Genomic DNA, 25997 nt, shown 5'->3' on the forward strand with positions numbered 1-25997 from the left:
TCAAACGCCCATCCCAAGTTTGCCCAGCATTAAGAGTCATGTCCGTTGTGATCATTAGTTTGCCTTGTAGCGTGGCCTCACTTGACTCATGTGTTGCCCAAATAACGCTTCCAGCCTTCCCTTACGCAGTGTCGCTTTCCATCTTCTCCGTCAACAATAATGAACTTCTCCCATCGTGCATCATGCCCAGCACCTATAACAACAAGACTATCATCGCTGATCCAGCCAATAACGCCCTTTGGTGGCCGCGATGTTCCTAGAACAGTGCTCTCCGAGAAAGAAATGCCCCCTATAGCAGCTTCATCACCAGCCTCAAAAGGTGCTGAGCTGAAAGAGTAGACATCAGAAAAGACTCGAGGCATCAGTGGAATCTTGCTGAGGATACCCCACTTCCCCGTTCCGTCGCCTGGGTCTGATCCAGAAGCGCCGAGCTGTTGACTTCGGCTCATTCCTGGCTTTCGTGGATGCGGTACGTCGAAGATGTGAAGGGTGGACTTGTCAGAGGTACAGGCAAGCATCGTTCCACAAGGTGAGAAGGCAAGAGAAAAGATAGTCGCAGGGTCAATGCCACGCCGAAGTTCAGCAAGTCTTGCACAATTGCTTGTAGCGTAAACACGGATTAGTGTACCTGTTTCGCTTGCACTGGCCAGAAGTTCGCCATCTGGGCTTAATGCGATGGCCTTGAGGGCTGAAGAGTGGGCCGGAATGATGCTGACATTCCCGGTCGCCAACTCGATGAGTTGTATTTGTCCAGCAGTTCGGCCGGGGAAGGCAAGCTTCTTCTCAGAAAGACAGCAAAGACCAAGGAGGTTGTCTGCAGTTTCGTAGACATGCAGTAAATCCGGAGGTTTGGCGAACGAGTAGACGCGCACGCTATTCTGTAGGACAACAGCGATGCGCTCCCTACCCAGTTGGACGCCACGAATTGCCGTCAATGCTGTGATTTCCAAGGCAACTTTGCCCTTCATGTCGTCCCATATTATAGCCTATTTTCCGGTAAGCGAAGAGCTAGGCAGTTTGCCATGATGGCTTACCTTGTTCATGGCAAACTTGGGTGACCTGCCGCCACCAACAAGAGCAAGATAGTTGGTAGTTCCCATCATCTGAACGAGGCCGATGCCAGCATTGAAATCTATGAGGCTGTGAGAACATGCGTGTATAAACTTTATATGATGGACATACCCCTCGAAGCCTTGAGAAGACATGATTTTGTGTGGAAGACTGAGCCGAGTGTTAGTGAAGGGAAGCACATAGGATTGTAGAAGTTGACTTACTGCAGATGCCTGAGCCTAGGCCTACAGAAAAACAACTTGCATCGTTATTGAAAGACACTGACAGTACAGCTTCAGTGCTAGAAGCCTCGATCGGTGGCCGTACATTCATCGTGAATGAGTTGATATGTACAAGTTCAGTCTCGGCCTACAGTACGGATCTAGTGTTTCCGGTGCGAGAGCTGAGAGGGGTAAGTCAAAGCTGAGGCGAACGTGATGTTGATGGTGATGTCGAGAAACAACAAGTTTTGAGCAATAATGATTGGCTGATGAAGTTTATCAGGGAATGTTACCATGAAATGAATAACATTTCGAAGGCGCCGAAACCTTATGTGCTTATTATGTAGGTTTATTTGATGTCGCTTATAGATCCACCACTGATGAGTAGAGCCTGTACCTGCGTGACTGAGGCTTGATCTAGACTGTGGAGAGGCTTTAGGAAAAACAGTTATAAATCTATGAATGAACAGAAATTTGCATAATAACAACGGTAATAATGTGTCTTATATCCAAAAACAGGAGTACAGACAAAAGTGAGCTTTCGATGTTAGAGTAGCTCTTGTTTGTCTACTATCCACTGGACAACTCGAACCGCGTCACGGTACCTAACAGCCACAGTCCTTATATTCAGCCACTGATACCAACAATGTATTGTGGCGCAACATAAGAACAGGCTCTTTGAAGACTTGACTTTAAGTTAGCAAGGGAGAAAAAAAATCTACCCAATATCACCCAATATTACTCAAGGAACTTCCTAATTACATCGCAAAATATCTAAAGTTTATCTACGGAGTAAAGTATCCAGGACTAAAGTAGTCCTTGGTTGTTTTATCATTGCCGAGAGATTCAAACGGACAGAAGAATGATATCACGTGATGAAACAAAAGAATGAGCTCTGATTGAAGCAAGCGCCACAGCAAGGCTCGTTGAGGGACCGCTAGTGGTCCCTTGGGCGGGAAGGCGGTCTGGCTTTACAGGGTGCTGAGGTGCAATGGAAGTGTGGATTTCGTAGTGGTAGGGGTGCACCTGCTTTGCTCCCGCTGGCATTTGTTAGCACTGGCACTCCAGCTTAGGCACTTCCCCTGAATCTTAGAGGAGGAACGATTGGCCAGGTGTGAAATTGCCCATACCCCTTGAGCAACCCAGGTCCAACACGACCCGTATCCTTCTCTCCTGGCTCTGGCTCCTCCTAGCCTCCTTTAACATTTTCCCCTTGGTTCAGGTTCCCCAAGTTTCCACTTCAACCACCGCAAGCAAAACCATACTCGATTTGAGTCGTTGCTCGACGTTTGGTGCCTTCGACCTATTCCTGCCGTATCTCCTCAGCTTCACCTTAACCTCGCGAATTCAATCTTCAAGATGTCGTCCATGGGCGTATGTGCTATCTCTCCTCCGGTCCTGTCCTGTCCTGTCGTGTGGATGCCACCGCCGTTGAAGCTACAGTTTCCCACATGATTCCATGGACCAAAACGACGCGCCTACCATTTCAATCTCAGCTCGCTAACCCCTACTCCCCAATAGAAGATGATCCGTCGAAAGAAGAATGTCAAGAAGGGTATTCAGTTCTGCCTGATGGTCTGCGGTGCTTCAGGCACTGGTACGTGGCCCCTAGCGAGAACCGCTACGACGACAGCTACAATGGCCTCGCTGCGATTAATATAGTACGTCAAGCTTACAATCGACAGGCCGTACCACCTTTGTCAACACACTTTGCGGAAAGAGCGTTCTCGATCATAAGGAGTCCGACGATGCTGGTAGCGCCCACGTTGAGGACGGTGTCAAGATCAAGCCCATCACTGTTGGTATGTACATCTCATTATCGTTGCTTGCATACATGATACTAATTGGACTATAGAGCTCGAGCTTGACGAGGAGGGCACTCGCATCTCCCTCACAATTGTCGACACCCCCGGCTTTGGTGACCAGATTGACAACGAGGCTAGGTAAGCTAGTATCGCGGTCCATGTTTTTACCCCTCCGCTAACCCAATGCCAGCTTCTCAGAGATCGTTGGCTACCTCGAGAGACAATATGATGATATTCTTGCCGAGGAGTCTCGTATCAAGCGTAACCCCCGCTTCAGAGACAACCGAGTCCACGCCATGCTTTACTTTATCACTCCCACCGGTCATGGGTATGTTTTATAAGCTTCTAATTCTTCGGACTCGACTGACGTTTGCAGCCTCCGAGAACTCGACATCGAGCTCATGAAGCGCCTCGCTCCCCGTGTCAACGTTATCCCCGTTATTGGCCGCGCCGATTCGCTCACCCCCGCCGAGCTCGCCGAGTCCAAGAAGCTGGTTATGGAGGACATCGAGCACTACCGCATTCCCGTCTACAACTTCCCCTACGATATTGAGGAGGACGATGAGGATACCGTTGAGGAAAACGCTGAGCTCCGTGGCCTTATGCCTTTCGCTATCGTTGGATCTGAGGAGGTTGTTGAGATTGGTGGCCGCAAGGTTCGCGCTCGTCACTACCCCTGGGGTGTTGTCGAGGTCGACAACCCTCGTCACTCCGACTTCCTTGCCATTCGATCTGCCCTGCTTCACAGCCACTTGGCTGATTTGAAGGAAATCACCCACGACTTCTTGTACGAGAACTACCGTACCGAGAAGCTGTCTAAGAGCGTCGAGGGTGCTTCTGGAAAGTGAGTTCTGACCAAAGTCTCGGATATTGACCACAGCTGACTGACTTATTTTTAGTGCTGATAGCTCAATGAACCCTGAGGATCTTGCCTCTCAGTCAGTGCGCCTCAAGGAAGAGCAGCTCCGACGAGAGGAGGAGAAGCTCCGCGAGATCGAACTCAAGGTGCAGCGCGAGATCAATGAAAAGCGACAAGAGCTGCTGGCCCGCGAGTCCCAGCTCCGAGAGATCGAGGCCCGCATGCAACGAGAGGCTGCTTCTCAGGCCACTGGCACACCCGAGCCCAATGGTGAGGAGCCACTCAACTAGACCTATCATTTCACATTGAGGTCTTTTGCGGTGTTTCAAAAATGCGACGTTGGACTATTGTCTATTGCTGGCGTTGGTTTTTCCTCTCCCACGACTGAAGAGAAAGATGAGAATATTCCCCCTGCTGCTGAACAATTGAGTTGTCGTTTTCTTTTTTCTTCGCCGCCCTCCTTCACTCATTAAACGTGTGCTATTCTTAAAACGGTTCTGGGCACGCCATCTGGGAACGGTTTCCCTGGAAAACTGATGGTGGGCGGCTACCCATTGTTTAGAAGCATTCTCAAGGGAGGGTCATTATGTATCTGGCTGTTGTAGGGACGCAGCGTGCGGGGAGTGTCTTAAAGGGATGAAGACGCCCTTGCGCTACGATACGATGCATGCAGACGACTGGCGGATAGGACATATTGCCGTGTCCTGGTGCCATCTTGTGGTCATATTAGACTTGTATTGGGCGTACATCGTTGTCCATTCTTGGGCGACACAACCTTGATTGTTTCTTTTTTCTAGTGGCCTTCTAATGCTGATATCAAATAAATTCAATATTTTTTGTAATACGACTGTTGTACTCTGAAACACTTGCTAGATCTTGTTACTTGGAAATACTCATGATGTCTTAGTTTATGATGATGACTATCAATTATCCTGTCCTGAGTATAAGCTGCTTGGACAGCCCAATTAACGCGTAGTGAAGGAAACCAAATTTTCTCCAGAAACGCTAGGGAAAAAAACATAGTCTGACTAGGGAAACCCTCTGTAACACAACAATTAAGATAGCTCTTGAATCAGACACAGCTCGCATAACACAATCTTGGTGGCACAGTGATGTAAGTTAAGAACCGAGTCATCGACCCACAGGTCTCGTGTCTACGCCTCGTTAAACTTTTACAGGTCGGTATCGCTTAGTTATTAGACTGGCTGTTGAGAATGCGCAGAATAGCGAGGAAGAGGTTGATGATGTCGAGGTAAAGGCTGATGGCAGCAGCGATCTCCTCCTCGACATGGTGGTGACGAAGGACAAGCTGGGTGTCGACGAGAATGTAGCCACTGAAAATGAGAGCAGCAAGGCCACCGTAGATGAGCTCGCCGGTAGAGCTGTAAGGGAAGAACATGGCCATGAAGCTGAAGATAACGAGACCCCACAGGGCACCGAAGAGGTAAGGCATCCATGATGTGAAGTCATACTTTGTCTGGCAAGCAAAGAGAGTAAGGAAGACAAAGATTCCGGCAGTAAGAACGACAGCGTTAAGAACGATGGATGTCTTGTAGAACGATACGATGACAGAGATGGTGTAGGCTTCGGCGAGGGTGAAGAGCGAGAGGAAGAGAAGGTTAGTTGGGTAAGACTTGCGCTTCCAGTAGGTCAAGCCCATGAAGATCATGGCACCAAAGAGCTGTAAATGTGTTAGTCGTTCACTTTCATGATTCCGCTACTTAGTGACAACTTACCGAAGCCCAAACGACACCGGGGTGGCTCTGGATCCAGTCCTTGTAACCGGTGCTGAAGAATGTGAGGCTGCTCACTCCAGCAGTAGCAAGGAGCTGGACAGTGAGGATGGTATAGACCTTGCGAACGAACTGGTTGCGGATATCGACAGTGGCCTCAGCCACAGAGCCGCCGAACTAGACATCATCATGTCAGCACTTCCTTATTCGCCTTGCATCGAACGTATCTGTTCCTACCTTGAAATCATCGGGGAGGTTGTCCTCGCTATCGCGGGGCGCACCAAAGAGGCCCTGGGTCTCATCGCGAGCAGCCGAACCCTCAGCGTAGGCGGGGGGCGCGTGGGTGTAGTCGTCGGGGTCGCTCTGAGGAGCTGGCTGATACTTGGTGTTGGAAGCCATCGCGGCGATAAGTGCGCGTACGTAGCGATAAGTCCTTCGATCGTTTGTGGATTGGCTTGGTTGAAAGAAAGGAAAGGCCGTAAGAGGGAGGTCTCGTAGGAGGGATGGTTTTCGAGGTTAAAATGGTTAAAGTGATGGAAAGTTCGGGTCACTTCATCGATGATGCGAGGCCCATAGGGAAGTGCTTGGGAGAGGTCATGTGGGGGATAGAATGGGGAAACTGTGGCGTTTTAGGCAGCTCGGGAACGGGTGGCGGTGCAAACTATCGCGTCAGCTCCCCACTCTAGCTAAAGCTCCATCCATGATACCAACCGACTTCACTTCACACACTCTGGCCATGCATGTCTCGTCTCACTGAAAATTCATTGTGAATATAGAACTTGCATTAATTTCTGTTATTTGCTCCATATCAGTCAACTCGAGGAATATCGGCTATAGCAAGTTACATCTCAGACTTTGCTCAATATGCCCAGATCGGGCACCGTCCGCATTCACAACCCTTCCGATGTCACGCCTTGTCACTTGTAAATGTTTGCCCGTTCCAAAAACTAGCCTCCACTCTGGCAAGACTTAGCGGCCTCACTTGGAGGCTGGAGTTTTCTGCTGTGCAAGGGGAGCAGGTGATTCCATGCTCAAGTTGAAAGCCGGAGGGTTCGATGATGGTCTGGGAGCCGGAGATGGACTCGGGGGCGTCATCTGCGGATAAGTACCGAAAGGGTTTTGGAAGTGACCACCTTTTGTCGAAGGTGGCATCAACGGGGTATAGGGGCCAGCAAGAGTTGCCGTCGTAAATTGGTCTGCAGTCGGCGTCGAAGTTGGGGCCGGCATGAGGTCTCCTCCGCCATTCAGTGCAGGCGAATGGTCCGGTCGTTGCGGATAAGAACCTCGTTGCTGTGCTTGCTGAGTGGGGGACCACGACTGGAAGTTCGGTCCTGGGATTGAACCTGGGTAAGCCAAACCAGAGGGAAGACTCTTCTGGTTATACATGTTCACTCCAATAGCCTTGTCTGTGGATCCAGTTTGGCACTCAAAGCGGGCCGTTGTGTGGTTCTTGTTGGGGGTGAAACTACGCTGATAGTCTCTCTGCAATGCTTTGATTTGCTGAGCATTCGGAATATACTCATACAAGGCGTTTGATTGCCCGTTGAAGAGTCTGGAAGTTTGAAGTTGACTGGGGAGGCTTAGTACAGGGCTTGCTATCGAGGGTTGATTGTCTTTATTGACCGGAAGTTTCAGGCAAGACGGCAACCCGTTTGGAAGAGTAGGCTTCAATAGAGAAACATCGTAAACGGGCTTCTCTTCCGTTGTGACCTGGATCTGCTGTGGTGGAACTTGACTAACTTCCGTGGGTTGTGTCTGGTCAGAGCTCTCCTGAGAAGATGAGATTGCAGAAGATGCCGATGACGGAGTGGGCATCCCAGTAGCGGCAACAATTCGTCGTCGTTTCGGATTATCAGCCGATGTCGAAGGTGGATAAGGAAAATCGACGCCATTACAAATACTGATGGTTGTTTGTCCAGACGACGGAGGGGATCTCTTGTTCGAGTTTCTAGTCGAATACTCACCAGACGACTCGGGTTGATGAGGTCTGACTTCTAGCTCACATGAGGGCTGTGGTGTTTCCGGGAGTTGAACTAGGCTCATCTCCTGGTCCAGCGACTGGAAGTCCAGCAATTGTGTCTTTCGAGAGCTGATGGATTCGACACTTGACTCCCTTTGAGGGCTCAGTCTTTGGACAGTGTCCACAAATTCGCTGAACTCTGGCGGTGGTGTAGGCTCTGAGGCCAGCATTTGGAACGACGCTGGTAACGCTTTCTCCGAAATCCAATCCATGAGAACCTGGGCAATTTCATTGCTGTTCGTCTCGAGGAACATGAGATGGCCGTTGCCCAGTATGTTCTTGTCCTCAAGCTTGATCATGTCGCATTTGACGCCAGCTTGCAGCATGAAAGTCACTGTAGCCCAGTCGTACATGCTATGCGAGCTTGCATGTGCCGTTACAACCGCGTTAGGAACTTTCTTGATATTGATGAGCTTTCGAGGCTTTGGAGCCTGTACGAAACACTCGCTCTTTCCATCAGGCGATGTAAGTTGGGTTATGTCGAGCGGGTTCTTCTCAGGATGGTCATATCCTCCATGTGGATGTGCTGGAGGATCGTAGGTAAGAGGGATGTCCGTCAATCCGTAAATCCGGGTCCCTTCCTCATACTGAATGAAAGGTGTGTACTGGCGGTAAGGATTTCTTTCTTTGGGGCATGCCGTGCCAAAAGGAGGTCCTGGTGGCTCCAGAACAATAACACCAGCGACAAGGTCAGGTTCAACGTCGGTAGCTAGCCAAGCCGCAGCTCCGCCTGATCCTTCGCCTACGAGGATAGACTTGCCGACATGACGCAGGAGCGCTTGGAGGGCGTTCTGAGCGAGAGATTGGCGCTCTACTTTGTTGAGGTGAAGAGTCTCCAAGGAAGCGCAGTACTTGGCGAAAGTGGCATCCCCGCGCATTCCAGTCTACACATCGTCAGCACTTGTATGAATAGACATGGATTTCTACACTTACGCCAGGCCACTTATCGTGGAGTTTCGCCTTTGCGTATTGGAGGGGCACGCCCACTTCTCGAGGTACACCAGGCGCAGTTAGGCTTGATTCTACTCCTCTTGCCGGGATAGAACTGGAGCTGAGGCCTGCTTCGCGGTAGATGTAGTGGGAGGTTGTTAAAAAATTGGAGCGACCAGAAGGGGGCAAATCAACGATGAAGACTTGGAAGCCTTTGTTGAGGAAGAACGAGGCCCATCCAGGCTGACCATCTGGCTTGGTTGTCTAGACCTACGCGGAGTTAGAAGCAGTTGGTGTGATGAATTCTGATAACATTGCTCACCTGACCAGTGTGAAAGTCTCCATGGATGAGGATGATAGGGTATGGATGGTGTCTCTCGAGAGGTTCCAGACCCTCGACGTACATCTGACCAACGATGTTCTTCGCAGTCGCAAGCGTCGAACCCATGCTCCAGTCGACATTGACGAAGAATGTTGTTCGATAAGAGGCTGCTTCTTCATTTTGCGCTGCCGGCTTTTGTGCTTCTTGTTGAAGATTGGGTAAGTCGGCGCTTTGGAGATCGTCAGGCTGAGAACTGGGTAGGTCTGGGTGGGTTGGCGGGCCTCCTGAGATCTTCTCACCCGGTGGAGGAGAAGTTTGATTCATATTGAGTCGTTGGCCTGAGAGTTAGTCCCATGAAAAGAAACGCCTGGATCCGGACTTTGAGCGTCCGGTGTCGCTGAAGCTGCGCCTGGAAGAACGCCTCGAAACAAAGATGTGCTAGTGAAAAAGAAAGATTTGCTACGAGTCTGGAAGGATCAGCCGATCATCAGGTGGTTGCGCGCCGAGACTTCTCGGCGAAGAGAGTCAACGGTGGTGGTTGAAGAAGAGAAGAGAGGTTAGTTTGCTTGAGCCTGAAAATAGAGGCAGACAGATAAGGCCCTGGCGAACCTGAGTGAAGGCGCCCTCAAAGAATATCCTCACAAAGCCTAATAATAAGGCACAAGCTCTTGTTCGAGGTTATGCGAAGTCCAAGTTTCCTCTCGGTGGTCGAGACGAAAGATTTGGTGTTGAGATGAGAAGTGCGAGGTGTGAAGGAGTTACTCGCGGGTGGAGGAATGAAAGACCGACCCTCAGATTCCGACGATACATAATAACAGGTATTTCTGGTGCCTTCATTTGACCCTAAAAAGCCCTAAAGGATCACAATGCATTTCCATGCTCCCTTTGTATGTGATTGCTTGGTCGCCGCCAGTTGTCGACAGCCGTTGAATAGTTACGAGACATCAAGACAAAGATTGTTCCCCGCGAACGCTAATAGGCGATGCAATGCACGGTCAATCATTTCAATTGGTTTTTTACCCTTACAGAAACTCCGTTTCCTTCTTTGTCTATCACCAATCTTTCGCTAAACTGAATTGATGTGCGAAAGCACCAAGTTCCATTGTTCAAAGATTCTCGAGTTTGTGGCCACACCATATAATCGCGAAAGAATGGATTCCCGGATGAGAAAACACATCTCAGTGTGACCTTTTGTATAAACTATTTCCTTATCATCAGCAATTTTGGCCTTAGTCCTCCATAAACGTAAATAGACCATGATATTAGAGCAGCCAGCTCTAGCAACTCAACCAGATAGTACATCATATCCCACAACAGCCAAGATCCATTTTCCTTACATCATGAGTTGAAGCTGAATGTTCACGGCGACACAGGCTCAGGAGCATCATCCTTCATATCCGGCACCCAGCCCTTAGGTCTCTCACTGCCTCTCACCACAAGTCCGTACCCTAGTCTCTCAACCTTTTTGACACTCTGCCTCATCACAGCCATCTTTCCTCTCCAATCCTTGGTAGGCACATCAGGTAGGATCTCAAACTCACACCCAAGCTCTTGAATATCACTCATGATATTTCGCCCTCCATCTCCAGCCAATTCACCGTTCTGAGCTGTCGTGACAGTCGCAAAGCGCATCATCTCACCAAACAGATCGAAGACACCGAACATGTAGTCATTTGGTGTGAGTGTTATGTCGCTGGGCATAGCGGCTTGTGCTTGCGTGGGTGTGATGAGTGTTTGGTGGCGGAGGTAGTGTGCGAAAGAGAGAGCCTCGACGAACTCTTCGAGACAGCGGAGGGAGAAGGTGTAGCGATAGCGATTGACATTTTGGACATCTGGTGCGATTCCATTGAGGAGCTTAGAGATTTCTTCGAGGCGTGTATCCATGTCTTGTTGGATGTGAGGAGGGAAGTCTTTGTTGAGATGCTTGACTCTGTGATGTGTGAGCAGACTTTCACTGTGATACTTAGATTGGTCTTAGGTACCTCTGAAGGGTAAAGATACTACAAACTAGTTAGTAAAACTTGCACTTATGATATAAGTCTTGGAAACTCACATCTTCTTACTCTGGGCAGTAACATCTCGCGATGCCTTCACAATCCTCTCCCGTCGATCGTGGTGCTCATCTAGCTCATCACGAAATCCTTCAAACATATCATGGAACCTGCCCCTTGGCCCAGTCTGCTTCGGCGGGCCTGCATTCTTCACACGAGCATTGCCGTCGCGATCTCTCTTAACGCCGCCCGACATGATGATTCGATTGTTGAAAGAAATGCAGCTTATAAGAAAAAGATGGTGGTCGATGATGTTGGAGGTTGGTTAGAGGCGGGTCTTGATTTGTTAGTGCGTGTTTGCAGGGATGACGTGAAATTTGTTAGTGGAAAGAGAAAGCAAGCTCTCCATTTTTGGAAGGCAGCTTGATTCGGACTGCGTTACCTCACTCAACATCAGCAAACTGCCATTGAGTGGCACGCTACAAGAGATTTCTTTTTTGGGTGAATCGGAACAAGAGGAAAACTGAGATAACTTGACTTCACAACCTGTTATAAGCTATGGTCTTATAAGCTCTTTACCCCCTGTATCCTGTCTCATCTCACTACACACTCACCGCCAACTGTCATCTTCACCTCATCTCAACCTTCACAATGCCTTCGATAACCCCCTTCCTACGCACAACGCCGCTCTTCACTATATCTCTCTTCCTCCGCCTCGCTCTTCTCTTCTATGGCCTCTATCAAGATGCCCATTCAGCCCTGAAATACACAGACATCGACTACCTTGTCTTTACCGACGCTTCCCGCTTCGTCGCTGAAGGCTCATCACCATATGCCCGCGACACATATCGTTATACGCCTCTGCTCGCCTGGCTGCTCCTACCAACCGTCCGATTCTCCGCCTTTGGAAAGCTGGTCTTTGCTGCGGCTGATCTCTTGGCTGGATGGCTTATTCTACGCGTGCTTAGACGGAGGGGCATGGATGAAGCTACTGCTGGGGGCTTTTCCGCGCTGTGGTTATGGAACCCTATGGTAGCGACTATCAGTACCCGTGGAAGTTCGGAAGGCCTCTTGGGTGTGTTGACGATGGGTTTATTATGGGCTGTTGAGCGACGAAAACTCAGTCTTGCTGCGATCATTCTGGGATTGTCGGTTCACTTCAAGATATACCCCTTCATCTATGCACCAGCTATTGTGTGGTGGATGGACGATGCTCGTTTAGGTAAAGATACAAAGGCTGCTACTCGTCCTTCATCATATAAGGAAGTAGTCTCAAACTTCTTCACGCCGGATCGCCTCAAGTTTGGACTTCTCAGTCTCATAACGTTCATGATTCTCAACCTCATCATGTTCTCCATGTAAGTCCCCATACACAAATATCAGAGCTGCTTAACTGACCAACTCGCAGTTATGAGACCCCGTTCCTTGTTCATACTTACTTTCACCATGTCACAAGGGTCGACCACCGTCACAACTTCTCGCCTTATAATGTCCTGTTGTATCTAACCTCTGCCACTCCCGCTGATGCTGCGCCTTCATTCCGTATCGAGTCGTTCGCTTTCCTCCCTCAACTTCTTCTATCTTGCGTTCTCATTCCTCTCGCTATTGCCAAGCGCGACCTTGCAACAGCCATGATGGCTCAGACTTTTGCTTTTGTTACGTTTAACAAAGTCTGTACCTCCCAAGTCAGTCACCCTCATCCTTGTTGCTCGTCCGTGAACTAACATATTATCAGTACTTCCTTTGGTACATGATCTTTTTACCACTTTATTTGCCCAACTCATCTTTCCTCCGCGACCCCAAGTTGGGCATCTTAGCACTGTTCCTCTGGGTAGTCTCCCAAGCTGCCTGGTTGCAACAAGGTTACCAGCTCGAGTTTCTCGGCATCAGTACCTTCTTCCCAGGCCTTTGGTTGGCCTCGCTCGGCTTCTTCTTGGTTAACTGCTGGATTCTGGGCGTCCTCATCAGTGACGGTGCTGCTCAGTCAACACGATCGACCATTAAGTTCCACGTCGAATAATAGCCACACAAAGTCCCCCTTCCAAAAATTTGGAAATACAAAAGCAGGCGTGTAGTAAGCATGGATATTTTATTGATGAAGATAGCATAAATACTCAGACAATCTTATTCATCGATTGTAATACCAAATCGCCAGTATCGTAGAGGGTATATGCGAAGCTCGTATTCCCTGAGATAAATTACCTCGCCGTCTTCTCTTCCATCTTCATGACTTTTCAACAAATCCCAATCAAATTCTTCTCAAAGCCAAGTAAAGCCATACCAGCAATTCCCGTGTATACATGCGCCCTCATAACTCCCAATCTCCTGGGTATGTGGTTTCAATTAACAGCTTCCTTTCCTGAGTTCCAAACCTTGAACGCCGTCTCAAAACAAAAAGAGTGATGTATCATATGTGTAATCCAGCCATATCGACCTTCTGGCTGTCTTCTGCGATTTAAGATTCATAGTTTTTTATATTGGCATGCATTCCTCACTGAATCGTGATGCCTGTCGCAAGAGATCGATAATTCGACAATTTGAGTGATGCGATCTTCGTCCTCGGGGGGTCAGGTGTAATGACCATTCTTCCGTCCTTGTTGTACACAATGTTGCCAAAGGACTCACTCAGTTCTGGGAAATGAACATCGGGGCGTACGCGACCCATCTCGGCCAAAATCCTCTCGCTCCAGACGCCAGAGCAGGCGCCCTTGTGCATAATGAAAAATGGGTTGAGAGGGGGTAGCACGGAGTCTGATATTCGCGTTTAGTAAGAATTCAAGGTTGGGCTGCGGAAAAACTTACCGAGATCAACAAACCGAATCCTCAGATAAACCACCTCCTTGAGCTTTTCCAGTGATCGAATCGCAGACAGTACCAACTTTTCAAAGGCATCGATGAATCCCATATCTTGAATGCCAGAGCCAGCCTCGTGGAAGCTTGTGTTGTATCGACAGCAATTCTTGACTGTCAAGTCCAGAGTCTTGAGTCGGGATGTTCGTGAGTCAGTTGACCGCATAGCCACATCAAAAAAGTGGTGACAAACGCGGCCAGTGTAGGCGAAATGCTCTAATGAAGGTAACGCCTCGGCCATCCTTGCACAAATGTGCGTCTTCTGTACGACCTTCGAATAGAACGGGGGCATGACCCCCTCTCGACGATAGTCGCTCTCGAGGCAAAGGCTCAAATTCGTGATGTGACGTGGGAGTTTTGGGAGAAACTCGGCCATCGTAATATAGCTCTTTGACTTTGGTTTGCTATAGGAGCCCTGCCACTCGTAAAGACCTGGTAAAGCATTCAGAACTGTGGCAAAGTCCTGATCATCTCGCATAAGATTCCACTGGCCCCTCGTGACTAGAGTCTGCACCGATTCGAGGACAGGCAGCGGCTTGTAAATGGCCGGATCGATCTTCTGCTCGGGAAAGTGAAGAACTCTCGGTGCCTTGCGTCGCTCTCCTCCTTCCAGGGTCAAAACTCTGGCCTGGGGTAGAGTCTGTCCAACGAATTGAAACACTTGCTCGAGGGTACAGTTGTTGCCAGGTAAAGTATATGTCGCGTTAGTCAGTCCTTCCATGGTTACTGTAGGAAGCGTCAGAGTATTCGACAGAGCGACGGGCCCGTAGGTTGGTTGGAAAACAGGGAACCAGATCTCAATGTGCTTGACATATGATTGCAGTTGCTCGTGCAGAGCAAGGTGAACCATAGCATCTTCCAGACAGTCCACAGTCGCTTTTAGTTTAATATGACGATATAGCCGCTGTTGAACAAGAATCCGCCAAACATCGCTCACAAGCGCCAATTCCGTCAATTCCCTTCTCCTCGAATGTCGAAGTGCCGTCCCCCAACTCTTTGTAATACTCGATACGGCCATTGAACTTCGCGATGTAGCCGAGACTCGATACCCGAACAGGTGATCCAGTATCGCTTCATGTACCTCAATTGGCAGCTGGTTGAAGTCGGTTATAGGGCGAGGAAGAACCACTGGCTCGTTATCGGGGAAAGCGGTAGAGTCAGTGGGAGTATCGTGGTCGGCGCCATGTGGAGAGCCGCTAGAGCAGCAAGGCTTGGAGTGTCGGCGATCAGGGTGAGGAAATGGTGTGCTGCTCGGTCTCGTCGGAGGAACAAAATCGGATGTTTTGGCTTGATCGTGAGAAGGGCTGGACGAGCCGGGAGAGACAGGGTTGGAAGCGGTATTGAGAATGCCGTTCAGCATGGACGTAGCCATGATAGAGGCAAATTCCGTATCGGAGTCGGCATCATCGTCTCGATCATCGCTCAGGTCGTTCCTTCGTGATGTATAACTATCTCGGATAGGTAGAAGGGCGGATGCAGGAATCGAGGTAGGACAAGGCGCACACGGGCCGGTGTGGCCATCATCGGCCGTATCCATAGGTTCACTGATAGAGTCTCCCATATCGATATCGATATCGGTATCGGTATCTGATTGCGATTCAAGTTTCTCCATAAGATGGCTCCAAGGCCGGCACGTGGTGCATCTCAATAAGGTCGGGCCGGGTTGGATGATGGCACTCGAATACAGGCTACAGCGGCGGTTGTTGGATGAAGAGGAACAGATTATGGTTGACAGTGAACGAGGAGAAGGTAGTTTATCGGCCACAAGGTTCAAGGGCTGGAGATTAAGCCCCCAAAGATCCGGCTGGTTCACGGTGGACACAGACGGACCGGAGAGGGAACGGGAGGGATGAGAAACAGGTGATTGACCTCCAGGGAGAGGAATGGTAATAAAAAAAAGGAAATATAATGGGTTGCGATACGACAGCCGATGAGATGGGAACCCCGAAACCAGGGTCAGTCAATCAATGAACTCCACGGTTACGGACGAAGGCGACGAGAGTTGATTTCGTAAGATTGAGACTTTGAATAGGTAGGCAAAGAGAGTTAGGGGAGAGGCAGAAGAAAAGAAGATAGGTAGAGAAGAATTGGGGAATGGAGATGGAGATGGAGATGGAAAACAGAATGACGGGAAGGGGAAGGGAAAGATGAGCCAGCCGTTGCGTTGAGTGGGAGTGGGAGTGAAATTGGAAATGAGAGGCGTTGATTAGCAGATGCTGCACTGCACTGCACTGCACCGTACCGCACCGTACTTTACTGAGATGCATACCTAGGTAGCGAGCGAGCGAGCGAGAGACCCCCTCCCCTCACTCACTTCTGCCTTTGCTAGCATATTATTTATTGTTGTTATTATTCTATAGCTGAGTAACCCGCAGTTGGGCAACTGAACTGAACTAACTTGATTGTCGTATTTGTCTTCATTGTCTCTCCCTTCAGTACCCGTCTCACTACTCCACCAACCAAGCCTAGGTAGGTACGGTAGATTGCGTGGTGGTTGCAGCGTATATCCAGCCCAGCCCAGGTCTTGTTTTGTCTTGAGTGGCAGTGAAGGTCTTACATAGCCTTGTAAATGTGCATGCTCGCTCGTATTACAACCCGCCCGTTCTGATCTGGCCTTTCAAGATAAGGCATCAATACTACCGTCCCCGTCATGGCCACGTCGTCACAACACATGACTCTGCTTCTTTGGTAAGTACAGGCACAGGAATTGTCCACGACTGATCGTTATCAAAGAACCTAGTGGAGGTCGCGTGCTTAGCGGCAACGGATCTCCACAGCAAGAAGACAAGACAAGACATGTGGGAGTCCACCTCGCTTTAATGGAATTGTGGTTGTAACTGCAGGTAACCTACCAGCAACGGTTCTCTAGCAACGATCCAAAACAAATGGAACCAGATTCATCTTTGTTATCTTGTTCATCTGGTAACAAACGCTGAAATTCTGTATGGCTGCTACAGGTTCCAGCGCCAGTAGATAAACCTTATGACCTCCACTCTCCTCTCTGCAGCCCAGCCCAGGCGATCAATTAAACATGGATCACATCCAATCCACCCAAGCCGATGAACGCCTCACTTTGACAAATGTGTCACCCAAGTCCTCAGCCCAGCCTCTACCTATTAAAGCGCCGACTGAATCAACAACTTATCACGTCATTGGGCACAAGGCATCTCCAAACTCTATCCAACCTCCACCCAATGGTAAGATTCTTCCATCCAGAATAGCCTCTCGCTCGAGCCAGCGCATCATGATTTCCACAACAACCCCCTGCAAGACCCTGAAAGTTGTTCATCTGCTAGCGCCGCGCCAGGCGCGATCTCCTCGGCTTTGCTTATTTCCCGTTTCTCCTCTTGTTGATGCGTTATCGATTCGTTAGTCTAGACGCTATCAAGGTTTCATTCCAAGAGCCAGCTTTTTATTCGAGGGAGTAGTCAAATGAAGTGAGTCTTTTGTCTGGAACACAATTGATTGTATTGAGACGCCATCAATCCAACATTATGATGTACTCTGTCCTTAGAGAGCAAAAGAAAAAAGATGAGATATCCAATGACACAGTAAAAAAATGCCAATCAAAAGTCTCTGAAGCCCATCATAAAACCGTCTATTATTTTTGTCACTTACTATCATGGTGTCATACTCAAGGTCGCATCAAATTTTGATCCTCATCGTGTACCCTATATCACCGTGCGTCCATTCAACTTTGAGTGTGTATTCGTAACCATGAGGCAGTGCATCATCAAGAAGGTAATTTTTTTCCTACATACTGGCTTGTTGAAGATTGGCATGATCTTCCTCAACTGCCGATGATCTTCTCCTGCATGACGATCCCTGTCGTAAACAGCAATAGTTTGTAGATACTCCGCAAGTAAATGCCGAATCCTTCTCTCATGTCTTGACTCACAGGATGGCTCTCCTTCAAGTGTATCAACATACGGTATCTTGAATTTATGAGCAGAACTTCCATATTGTCTCAATTGAATCAAAACAGGTCTCGTTTCCTTGAAGGAGGATCAATCAATGCTTGTCGACCTCCAATCCTGTCAGCGATTGAAGGTCAATTAACATAAACTGAACAACGATCTGATCCCTAACAGCCTTTTGGCTTACACGTCAAAAACAGGTATTCTGGAATTTTTCGTGCTTATAAATTAGATAATTCTCGGATATTATGCCTTTCTTGATCTGTTAAAGAACTTCTAGTTTCCAAGGTACACAGCAACTAAAAGGCCTCCAGAATACGGAAGCGTAGTTAGCTTGAAGCCATTGGCAGTGTCCTCTAGATAAGCCATCAGGTCTTTGTAACCTGCTTTGGCAGCCTCAGTGTTATCAGCAACTACTGTAGCACCTGGCTTCATCCGCGGCTTGACGAGCTTGAGCGTAGGCAGAGCCAGAGGGGTCCAGACTGCAGTTTGGTTAGGAACGCTGGACACGAGAAGAATGTTTTCCTCGCCCTGGGGGCTGACTCACTGTCTAGGAGTAGGAAATCCACTTGTTCTGGTAGGTCGGTCTTGAGCGTCTCTCGCAAATCTCCCTCTCGTAATTCAATAAACTTCTCAATATCATCACCAGCTTGACTCCAGTACTTGCGAGCTTTGACAGCCTTGGTAGGTTCATTCTCAGTTGCAATGACCTTACCTGGCTGCGAGCCAGCATTCTGAGAAACTGCCAGAGCTAGGTAGATGGTGCTAACACCGAATGATGTCCCAGCTTCGACAACGAAACGTGCCTTCATAGATCGCAGAAGGAGATATACGTAGGCACACTTATCAGGGTCCAATGCGACAAACTTATCAAGTGCGGTAGAGGCAGGCCCATCTGTGCTGACATAGGGCGGTTCGTCGAGAGCTTGCTTGTGAAGGTCCCGAAGAAGCTCGATAGTTTGAGAGCTCGCAGCTATAGAAGCCAAAGTTGTTTCGATAGAAGCGTATTCAGGCATATTGGAGTTCGATAGGTAATTGCACAGATAGTTTTGTAAGACGGAGCCACTGATCTATTCAAGGGAAAGCCTGACCTTTATACAATTGGAAAGTCGGACTCAGGCTGGGGCCGATGTTTATATCCGTGGATGCTGATGAGGAATCAATGTGGAACCTGTAGTCATGGGAAGGCGTTGACCAAGTTAACCCCGCTCCTCGGCGTCAGAAGTTATTGACCGATGCCGAACTCGGTATAAAACTGTTTCTCGAGTCACTGGAAGAGAGTATAGGTTGAGTCACCAGAGAAACATAGATACGTAGACAAGCATTGCGTTCTCAAATTTATCAAAGTTCATTGGACTCAGATGGCTTATGCCACCAAGGAATGTCAGCATCGTAGATATCTGGCCATTGATCAATAACTATAGCCCCATGCAACTGACACTATTCAATGGGATACGAAGATAGAGAAAGGTGACAGAGTATATCGAACAACTTTTGAAACTTAATCTACCACTTGGTTGGCAATACTTTTCCTTTTCCTTACGTACCTGGAGTTCCCAGTTTGACAAACAAGATGATACTGACAGCCAGAGCACTGGCAACATTTTCGCCAACAGAGAGCCTGATAACCGGAACCGCTCGTTCAACTCTCGTTACAGCCGCAAACTGTAAACTCGTCTTCGGATTTTGTTAGTGAAAGATTCATCTTGGTCTCTGTCTCGACGCTGTGAATTTCAGGACACTCTGGACCTTCGCAAAAGAAAACAAAGGGAATAAAACTACTCAAACCGCAAGATTTAGTTTAATACATGCATCTAAAACCGGTTTAAGACTTCAGTCATAGAAGGTTAGGTGTGAAAAAGATAGATATATATTAGTGTGAATTAGAAATATCATGAGGAAATAATAGCATTGCTCAAGAGTCCTTACTACCTAGTTATAGGATATATCTTTTCCATAAGGCAGAAGACTGTAGCTAGCTTAGTCGGAGAAAGAAATAAAACACCTGAACGGTAAAATTTCTGGAAAACCATACGAATTGAAGACTCAAATATTTCGAAGAAAGGGCTTGTAATTTCATAATTGATACTATCTGGTTCCTCTAAAGACCAAATTGAGGCTAAGCCAACATCGCATCGATCCTTTGCAACTTGTTGTGAAGATGCCGAGAACTTTGTACTATGTAGTAAAACAAGTCATGGTAACAGCTGGTGTAAGTCATTGAATTTAAAAGATAGATATATACTAGTAATTGACTGCCGGTTCATGAAATAAGAGGCCAATTTGCTCCTTCAGACTTTAACAAATATCGTCAATTTGGGTTACCTGCTTTGGAGATGGAGCACAAACGCTGCGGTGACAGCTCGCCTTTTATAATTCCACACCGAAAACCTCTGAACCTCAACCATCTAAGGACAGTTGGAACAGAAGATGTGTCAGATTTCATTTGTAATCATACCTGAGGGCAAGGCTGAATAGTGCAGAGGTGCCTCAAATGAAGCCATGATGACATTGGACCATTGGTGGATAAACCAGTAACGAAAGTGCTATCGGGATAGTGGGCGTAACGGATGACGTGCATGTTTTTAGCTATTGCATTGGATGTTGTGTCGATCAGACAAAAGAGAGACACTGGAAAATGATTAGAAGCATGTTAATTCCGAAAAGGGGTTCGTGTAGAAAATGGTTAAAACTTCGTGTGTCAAACAACGAAACGTTGCTTCTGAAACTACTTATGGTTAAAGAAATGTTTGGAAGGATAAATTCAAGTCTTCAGGGAGCATTTTTTATGGTTAAATGGGAGATTGAGTTAGGGAAGACTTTAAGTTGTAGGGATAATAAGGATTCGTATCAAGCGCGGACTGCAACAATATTAGCAGTTGCGCATGCTGCATTGACAACGACCAGTAAGACATAAGTTCTCAACTATCAGTCTTGGTAGTTCTAGGGTCAGTTTTGACCTTCTATATGTGTATCTAGCAGCTTTGATGTGCCTTGGACTTCATTTTCGAAGTCTCAAAATACGGTTTCGGAAATTTGATATAGCCTTGGCAACATAAAACAGATAGTCACATGGGGTTTCAATTCAATAGGTAATGACCTATGAAACCATAGAAGGCGGTGTATACTCATGCGTGTAGAATATGGAAGGTAGCCGTGACAGTCTATCTCCGGCTTGGGCCGTGTGCTGTGGAGGCCAGAATGACATGTCATTGTCCAGATGACAAGAAGCCATGATTGATAATGGAGATCAATCAGACTTGAGCAAAAGCCTCTCCGCGGCACATAGCTCAGTTGCCGCTTTTCCGTAGTGTCGTACATATGGCAGTTTTCCCGGCAGAATGACTGGGCCGCCAGTGGAAAATGGATGATATAGGGCAAGGATGCCTGTGTCAAGTCCGTCTCGCCACGATCTAGACTCCATAGATGCGATTTTGCGGGTTTCAGAACTTCGTCAGCTCAAAACATGTCAAGGCCCGACTCAAAAAGACGATCATCGGTTTTGGTGTGTCCTTGTGTTTTGTGTTAACAAAAAGTGAGGTAAACATATTTTGTCAGTTGAGGTTGTTTTGAGAGACCCAGAAAATAGCCTTTGATAGGTCACTTGGCAGGGAGTGTTCTTCTGTAAGCGCGCTCCTTCCCTTTTGTGACCCCTTATGCTATTAGTCATGACGGGAGCAACAGCTTCAAGGGCAGCACATTCTGAATCATATTACCTACTAACCTTAATTATTTCACTTAAGCATGTGAAGAAAAGAAGCTATTCCCAGACGCAGACAATGATGCCACAGCCAAAGACTTCTACCGAGGTCGTCGCTTGTTGGTTGTGTTTCAACCGTGCTAACCCAGGTCTTATCCAGTGTCCTCCCAATCAGACATAACGATGCATATGGATGACACAAATCAGGTGAATCATCCTTAGCTGCTTGCCTTGTTCGAGAAGGTCGACATCTTTGATCGGTCCCAAATCTACTAAAGAATGCCCTTTGGTCATTTCGCTGCGCTTCACCTGCTGAGCCACACCAGAATTCGATACAGCTCCTTGCTCCCTGGTTGTCTCCGAGACACGCTTAGCCCGTGACCTGCATGGCGCCCTACCTATTATATCCCCGACAGCCCGGGGTTAGCACCCCCCACGATACTCATCGTCCGTTGAACTCGGCCGTTAGAGCCCCTTCAGGATTGCCAAAACAACCCCTTGGCTCTGTATATTTGCGACACTGAGCCATGGAGAAGATCTTGCAAAAGGGACGCACGCTAGAACAAAATGCAAACTTTTCTCCGACATACAACAGACAAAACAAAACAAAGACTATTTGCACACGTATCACCTCGGATTCAGAGACATTTGGCGTTTGTTAACACGGCGCTTCGAATCGGCTTCGTTTGAATATGAGGCGCCGCGTGGGAAGAGACTTCATCAGCCAACCAAATCGACTTGTGCCTGGCAGGTCCAGACGCCAAAGCCTAGCGTCACTTGTTTCAAACTTGGGATTGACAGGGGTAGTCCAGGGGTTGTCAAGCGCCGATTCTTGGAATGGCTTGGCTGGTTTCCAGTGAGTGGATCTTCCGTGATGATGTGACATTGAGATTCAGTACTGGCTGCCAATCGCACTGCGTTATCACGCTTTGCCAACTGAGTAACAAAACCGCCGTGATATTGCCAATGTGCATTGTTTATGGGTATCGTCCTTACTTGGGTCTTGGCTTGGCCGGCAAGATTCATCTCAAGATACTTGACAATCTGGGGATGTGATGCAAAGACTAAGTTAGCTGATGGCAGGAGTCGGCCATGATCATCCTCGCATATGCCCTGGATGGAGGCTTTTGGATTTTCGGATAGTGATGAGCTAATCGTGCCGCTACCAGCACTCGAAGCACTGACCGTTAGCTAAATAAGTGCAACTACTGTCCTACATGTGACGCGCCAGCTCTTTGATTTACTGTGATCAGGCGGCATTTGCTGCATATCATTGGCGGTACTTCACTGGGCCTGCGGGTTGTGGGCAACGGCAACGGTTCTTCTCGCCCAACGCATTGCGGAAAAGAACAAGGGACGTGCTGCTGTTGCGGCCAAGATTGTTGCTTTCGAGAAACAGTAATCAAACGCCAATTTTGGATATACCAATCAGTGATGGCAATCGATCAGATGCCCTTACAGTTACATACGCTATTATAACTGCTTCAAAGCAATTATGGTTTCGTCGTCGATTCGATGCCACCGCAAGTGTGCCAGATTTTCGCATCCCCAGCTCCTGAGGCAGAGCTGACTATAGTGATTCAAGTTAACGAGCTGGCTGAGCAAGCATGAGCATTGAGAACCCCACCGAAAACAGAAAATCTTGATGGTTCCAAGGGGTTCTTGGAGTGAGGGCCAGGCGTTTGACTTGGCGACTGTAGTCGTACAGGCTTCATCACACTAAACTAAACAACACCTCCAGGCCCTTGTCCCTGACGCCGAAGCCCTGGATCCACGGCCCCTAGCGCCACATCCCCGCCATGGATCTTGCGGCTCCCTCCTGAAGCAACGAAGCTTGATCTGAACCCGCTGAAGCCACCAGTGAGAGGCCGATATTCTATTGTTCGGTGTTCTCCTATTAAACCCACATCTCCCACCCATTGTCAGCTGCTGGACGGCCATTCTCATTCTATTGTTCGGGTTATTCATTGTTGGAAGACGTCTCTTTTGACTCTTTCGTTATTTTCTCATTCTTCCTTTCCCTTGATTTCCTTTCCCCCTTTGTGCTGCTAGACAGTCCCATTTAGCTTGTTAATCACCATCCTTTCCTTGTTATACTGAACAGTGTATCGCGAACTTGCGAACTAACACGACCGATCCTTATTCAACAACAAGAGAGGAGCGTTGATCGCACAACTCCTCTAATAGCACTCTTTTACTGCTTTGTTTCTAACTCAAAGCTTGCCTTCATTATTTTTCGACATTCGATTTATACGATCGAGTTGCCAACTGAGTGAAACGGCTGGAACCACTTCACTACCTCTCACTTCAACAACATATTTTCACAATTAAACCACAAAACGAACGATAAATCTATCAAAATGGCTCTCCTAAGAACTTTCCTCGCTTCCCTGCTCGTTGCAGCTCCCTTTGCTGCTGCTGCTCCTATCGATGTTGCCGAGACCCTGGGTGATATGGCCGACAGTATCGGAGGTGGCCTTGGAAATGAAGCCGACAAGAAGATGGGAATTAGCGCTTTCCTTCGACCTATGCTCAAGAACCCCGATGCTCAAAACATCATCGCTAACCGATATATCGTTGTGTACAATGACACCTTTGACGACGATGCGATCAGTGCCAAGGAGGCTTCCTTTGCTGCCGCTATCAAGAAGCGAAATCTCAACAAGCGAAGCTCAATCGGCGAGGCCATGTCTACTTCAATTCAGTCGTTCCGCATGAACAAGTGGCGTGCCATGTCTCTAGACGCCGACGATCTCATGGTTCAGGATCTTTACAATTCTGATGAGGTTGCATATATCGAGGCCGACCAGAAAGTTCAACTTAATGCTGCTATTGCTCAAGTTAATGCCCCTCCTGGACTTGACCGCCTCTCTCACGCCCAGGTCAACCAGGACACCTATGTCTTCGACGACTCCGCTGGTGAGGGCATTACTGCCTACGTTGTCGACACTGGTATCAAGATTGATCACAGCGAGTTTGAGGGCCGTGCCACTTTCGGAGCCAACTTCATTAACAATGTTGTAAGTAACCAAAGAATCGTGAACACTTAGAAAGAGATGGTGCTAACTGAATATAGGATGACGATGAGAACGGTCACGGCAGCCACGTCGCTGGTACTATCGGTGGTGCTACCTTTGGTGTTGCTAAGAAGGTTGACCTTGTTGCCGTCAAGGTTCTCGATGCCTCAGGCGGTGGCAGCAACTCTGGTGTCCTCCAGGGCATGCAGTTCGTTATTGACGACGCCAAGAAGAAGAACCGCGTTGGCAAGGCTGTTATGAACATGTCTCTTGGCGGTGACTTCTCTCAAGCCATCAACCGTGCTATCGAGGCTCTTTTCAAGGCTGGCGTTGTCCCTGTTGTTGCTGCCGGTAACGAGAACGTAAGTGATCAACTATCTGATATGATTTGTAACCTAACTGACTATGTCTATAGCGTGAGACTGCCCTTACTTCTCCTGGCTCTGCCCCCAACGCCATTACTGTCGGTGCTATTGATGCCACTACCGATGAGCGTGCTGATTTCTCCAACTTTGGCCCCGAGGTCGACGTCTACGCTCCCGGTGTTAACGTCCTCAGTGTCGGTATCAAGTCAAACACTGACACCGCTACCCTCAGCGGTACCAGCATGGGTATGTTCTCCTTCCCCACCTATCAAGTCAAGTCTCAAACTGACATGTTTCATAGCCTCTCCTCACGTTGCCGGTCTCGCCGCCTACCTCATGGGCTTCCAGCAGCTCGACGGCCCTGCCCAGGTCGCCAGCCTCATCAAGAGCCTCGCTGGACAGACCGGTGCCAAGGTCAAGAACAACGTCCAGGGCACTACCAGCAACATCGCCAACAACGGCAACCAATAGAAGCAGCAACGCAGCAGCAGCATCAATCAGGGAACCCAGGGACAAGGGAAAGCGGAATTTTTCTTATACCACAAAAACATTTCAGGATAATTGGCCACTTGTACAAACCTGAACCATTTATGCCTCGTGTATGTATGGGATATAATTTAGGGTGTCATTTATGAATCATTCAAGTCATGTGTATCAGGAGTTTTCTTTGAGGCTTGGAATAGCCTAACCGAGCGTGTTTGCTATTATAGATGGTACGTAACAGCATTATAGACCTTCTAGACTACCATTTGCTTCTCGTCAATGCATAAAGTGACAAGTTTGATGTGCGCCACTTGCTGGATTGAGTTCGAAACCAACTAATACAAGAACCTGCCCTCAGGGAGCAAGGAAGCACCAGACCTTAATATGGGGTGTCAAAATAAACCCAGCAAAAGATATCCTAAATTTACCTAAGTCTTTTTGTCATTTAGGATCAAGGTCCCGAGTTTTCTTTCCTCCTATATCCTGCTAAGATATTGACCATTATCTAGGTCATTTATTATATTATCATTCCAAACTTATCCCAGTGCCTTCTGAAGATCAAAGGCCAAAGTTTCTGCCATCATCTTGTTAGCCTGTATCTTGACGGCTCAAAATGAGCAGGACGATGTAACCAAAACCCCTGAAAGATGGGCACGTCCGTCGATGAAAGATCGGCTAAGGCATGTCCCGTCGGCAGTGTAACAGCATGTCGCACCAACAGCATCAAAGATGAA

The 25997-nt window shown here is 48.2% G+C and overlaps 9 protein-coding genes; 3 read left to right on the top strand and 6 right to left on the bottom strand.

Annotated features, from left to right (window-relative positions):
• Positions 1–86: 86 nt before the first annotated feature.
• On the bottom strand, positions 87–1383 carry FFUJ_04242 (probable HSV2 Phosphatidylinositol 3,5-bisphosphate-binding protein; the record flags this gene model as incomplete). XM_023572497.1 has 4 exons in its annotated part: positions 87–986; positions 1035–1132; positions 1183–1221; positions 1275–1383. The coding sequence occupies 4 exons, from the start codon at positions 1381–1383 to the stop codon at positions 87–89; spliced, it is 1146 nt and encodes a 381-aa protein (XP_023426610.1).
• Positions 1384–2630: 1247 nt separating this feature from the next.
• On the top strand, positions 2631–4225 carry FFUJ_04241 (probable CDC11-septin; the record flags this gene model as incomplete). XM_023572498.1 has 7 exons in its annotated part: positions 2631–2645; positions 2793–2868; positions 2957–3073; positions 3127–3214; positions 3267–3404; positions 3453–3920; positions 3976–4225. The coding sequence occupies 7 exons, from the start codon at positions 2631–2633 to the stop codon at positions 4223–4225; spliced, it is 1152 nt and encodes a 383-aa protein (XP_023427185.1).
• An 899-nt stretch (positions 4226–5124) lies between these two features.
• Positions 5125–6067, bottom strand: FFUJ_04240 (qutR-like protein; the record flags this gene model as incomplete). XM_023572499.1 has 3 exons in its annotated part: positions 5125–5616; positions 5672–5845; positions 5906–6067. The coding sequence occupies 3 exons, from the start codon at positions 6065–6067 to the stop codon at positions 5125–5127; spliced, it is 828 nt and encodes a 275-aa protein (XP_023426611.1).
• A 579-nt stretch (positions 6068–6646) lies between these two features.
• On the bottom strand, positions 6647–9264 carry FFUJ_04239 (uncharacterized protein; the record flags this gene model as incomplete). XM_023572500.1 has 3 exons in its annotated part: positions 6647–8572; positions 8622–8882; positions 8941–9264. 3 exons carry the CDS (start codon positions 9262–9264, stop codon positions 6647–6649), a joined length of 2511 nt encoding a protein of 836 aa, XP_023426612.1.
• Positions 9265–10299: 1035 nt separating this feature from the next.
• FFUJ_04238 (related to translin-associated protein X) lies at positions 10300–11187 on the bottom strand (the record flags this gene model as incomplete). XM_023572501.1 has 3 exons in its annotated part: positions 10300–10870; positions 10923–10940; positions 10994–11187. The coding sequence occupies 3 exons, from the start codon at positions 11185–11187 to the stop codon at positions 10300–10302; spliced, it is 783 nt and encodes a 260-aa protein (XP_023427186.1).
• Positions 11188–11582: 395 nt separating this feature from the next.
• Positions 11583–12951, top strand: FFUJ_04237 (related to mannosyltransferase; the record flags this gene model as incomplete). XM_023572502.1 has 3 exons in its annotated part: positions 11583–12289; positions 12340–12616; positions 12667–12951. The coding sequence occupies 3 exons, from the start codon at positions 11583–11585 to the stop codon at positions 12949–12951; spliced, it is 1269 nt and encodes a 422-aa protein (XP_023426613.1).
• Positions 12952–13422: 471 nt separating this feature from the next.
• On the bottom strand, positions 13423–15393 carry FFUJ_04236 (uncharacterized protein; the record flags this gene model as incomplete). XM_023572503.1 has 2 exons in its annotated part: positions 13423–13682; positions 13734–15393. 2 exons carry the CDS (start codon positions 15391–15393, stop codon positions 13423–13425), a joined length of 1920 nt encoding a protein of 639 aa, XP_023426614.1.
• Positions 15394–17974: 2581 nt separating this feature from the next.
• FFUJ_04235 (related to O-methyltransferase) lies at positions 17975–18714 on the bottom strand (the record flags this gene model as incomplete). XM_023572504.1 has 2 exons in its annotated part: positions 17975–18180; positions 18246–18714. 2 exons carry the CDS (start codon positions 18712–18714, stop codon positions 17975–17977), a joined length of 675 nt encoding a protein of 224 aa, XP_023426615.1.
• A 5044-nt stretch (positions 18715–23758) lies between these two features.
• Positions 23759–25251, top strand: FFUJ_04234 (probable alkaline protease (oryzin); the record flags this gene model as incomplete). XM_023572505.1 has 4 exons in its annotated part: positions 23759–24418; positions 24475–24777; positions 24831–25026; positions 25082–25251. 4 exons carry the CDS (start codon positions 23759–23761, stop codon positions 25249–25251), a joined length of 1329 nt encoding a protein of 442 aa, XP_023426616.1.
• Positions 25252–25997: the final 746 nt, after the last annotated feature.

The sequence above is a fragment of the Fusarium fujikuroi genome, chromosome FFUJ_chr02 (genome assembly GCF_900079805.1).
Source record: "Fusarium fujikuroi IMI 58289 draft genome, chromosome FFUJ_chr02".
Classification (NCBI taxonomy): Eukaryota; Fungi; Ascomycota; class Sordariomycetes; order Hypocreales; family Nectriaceae; genus Fusarium; species Fusarium fujikuroi.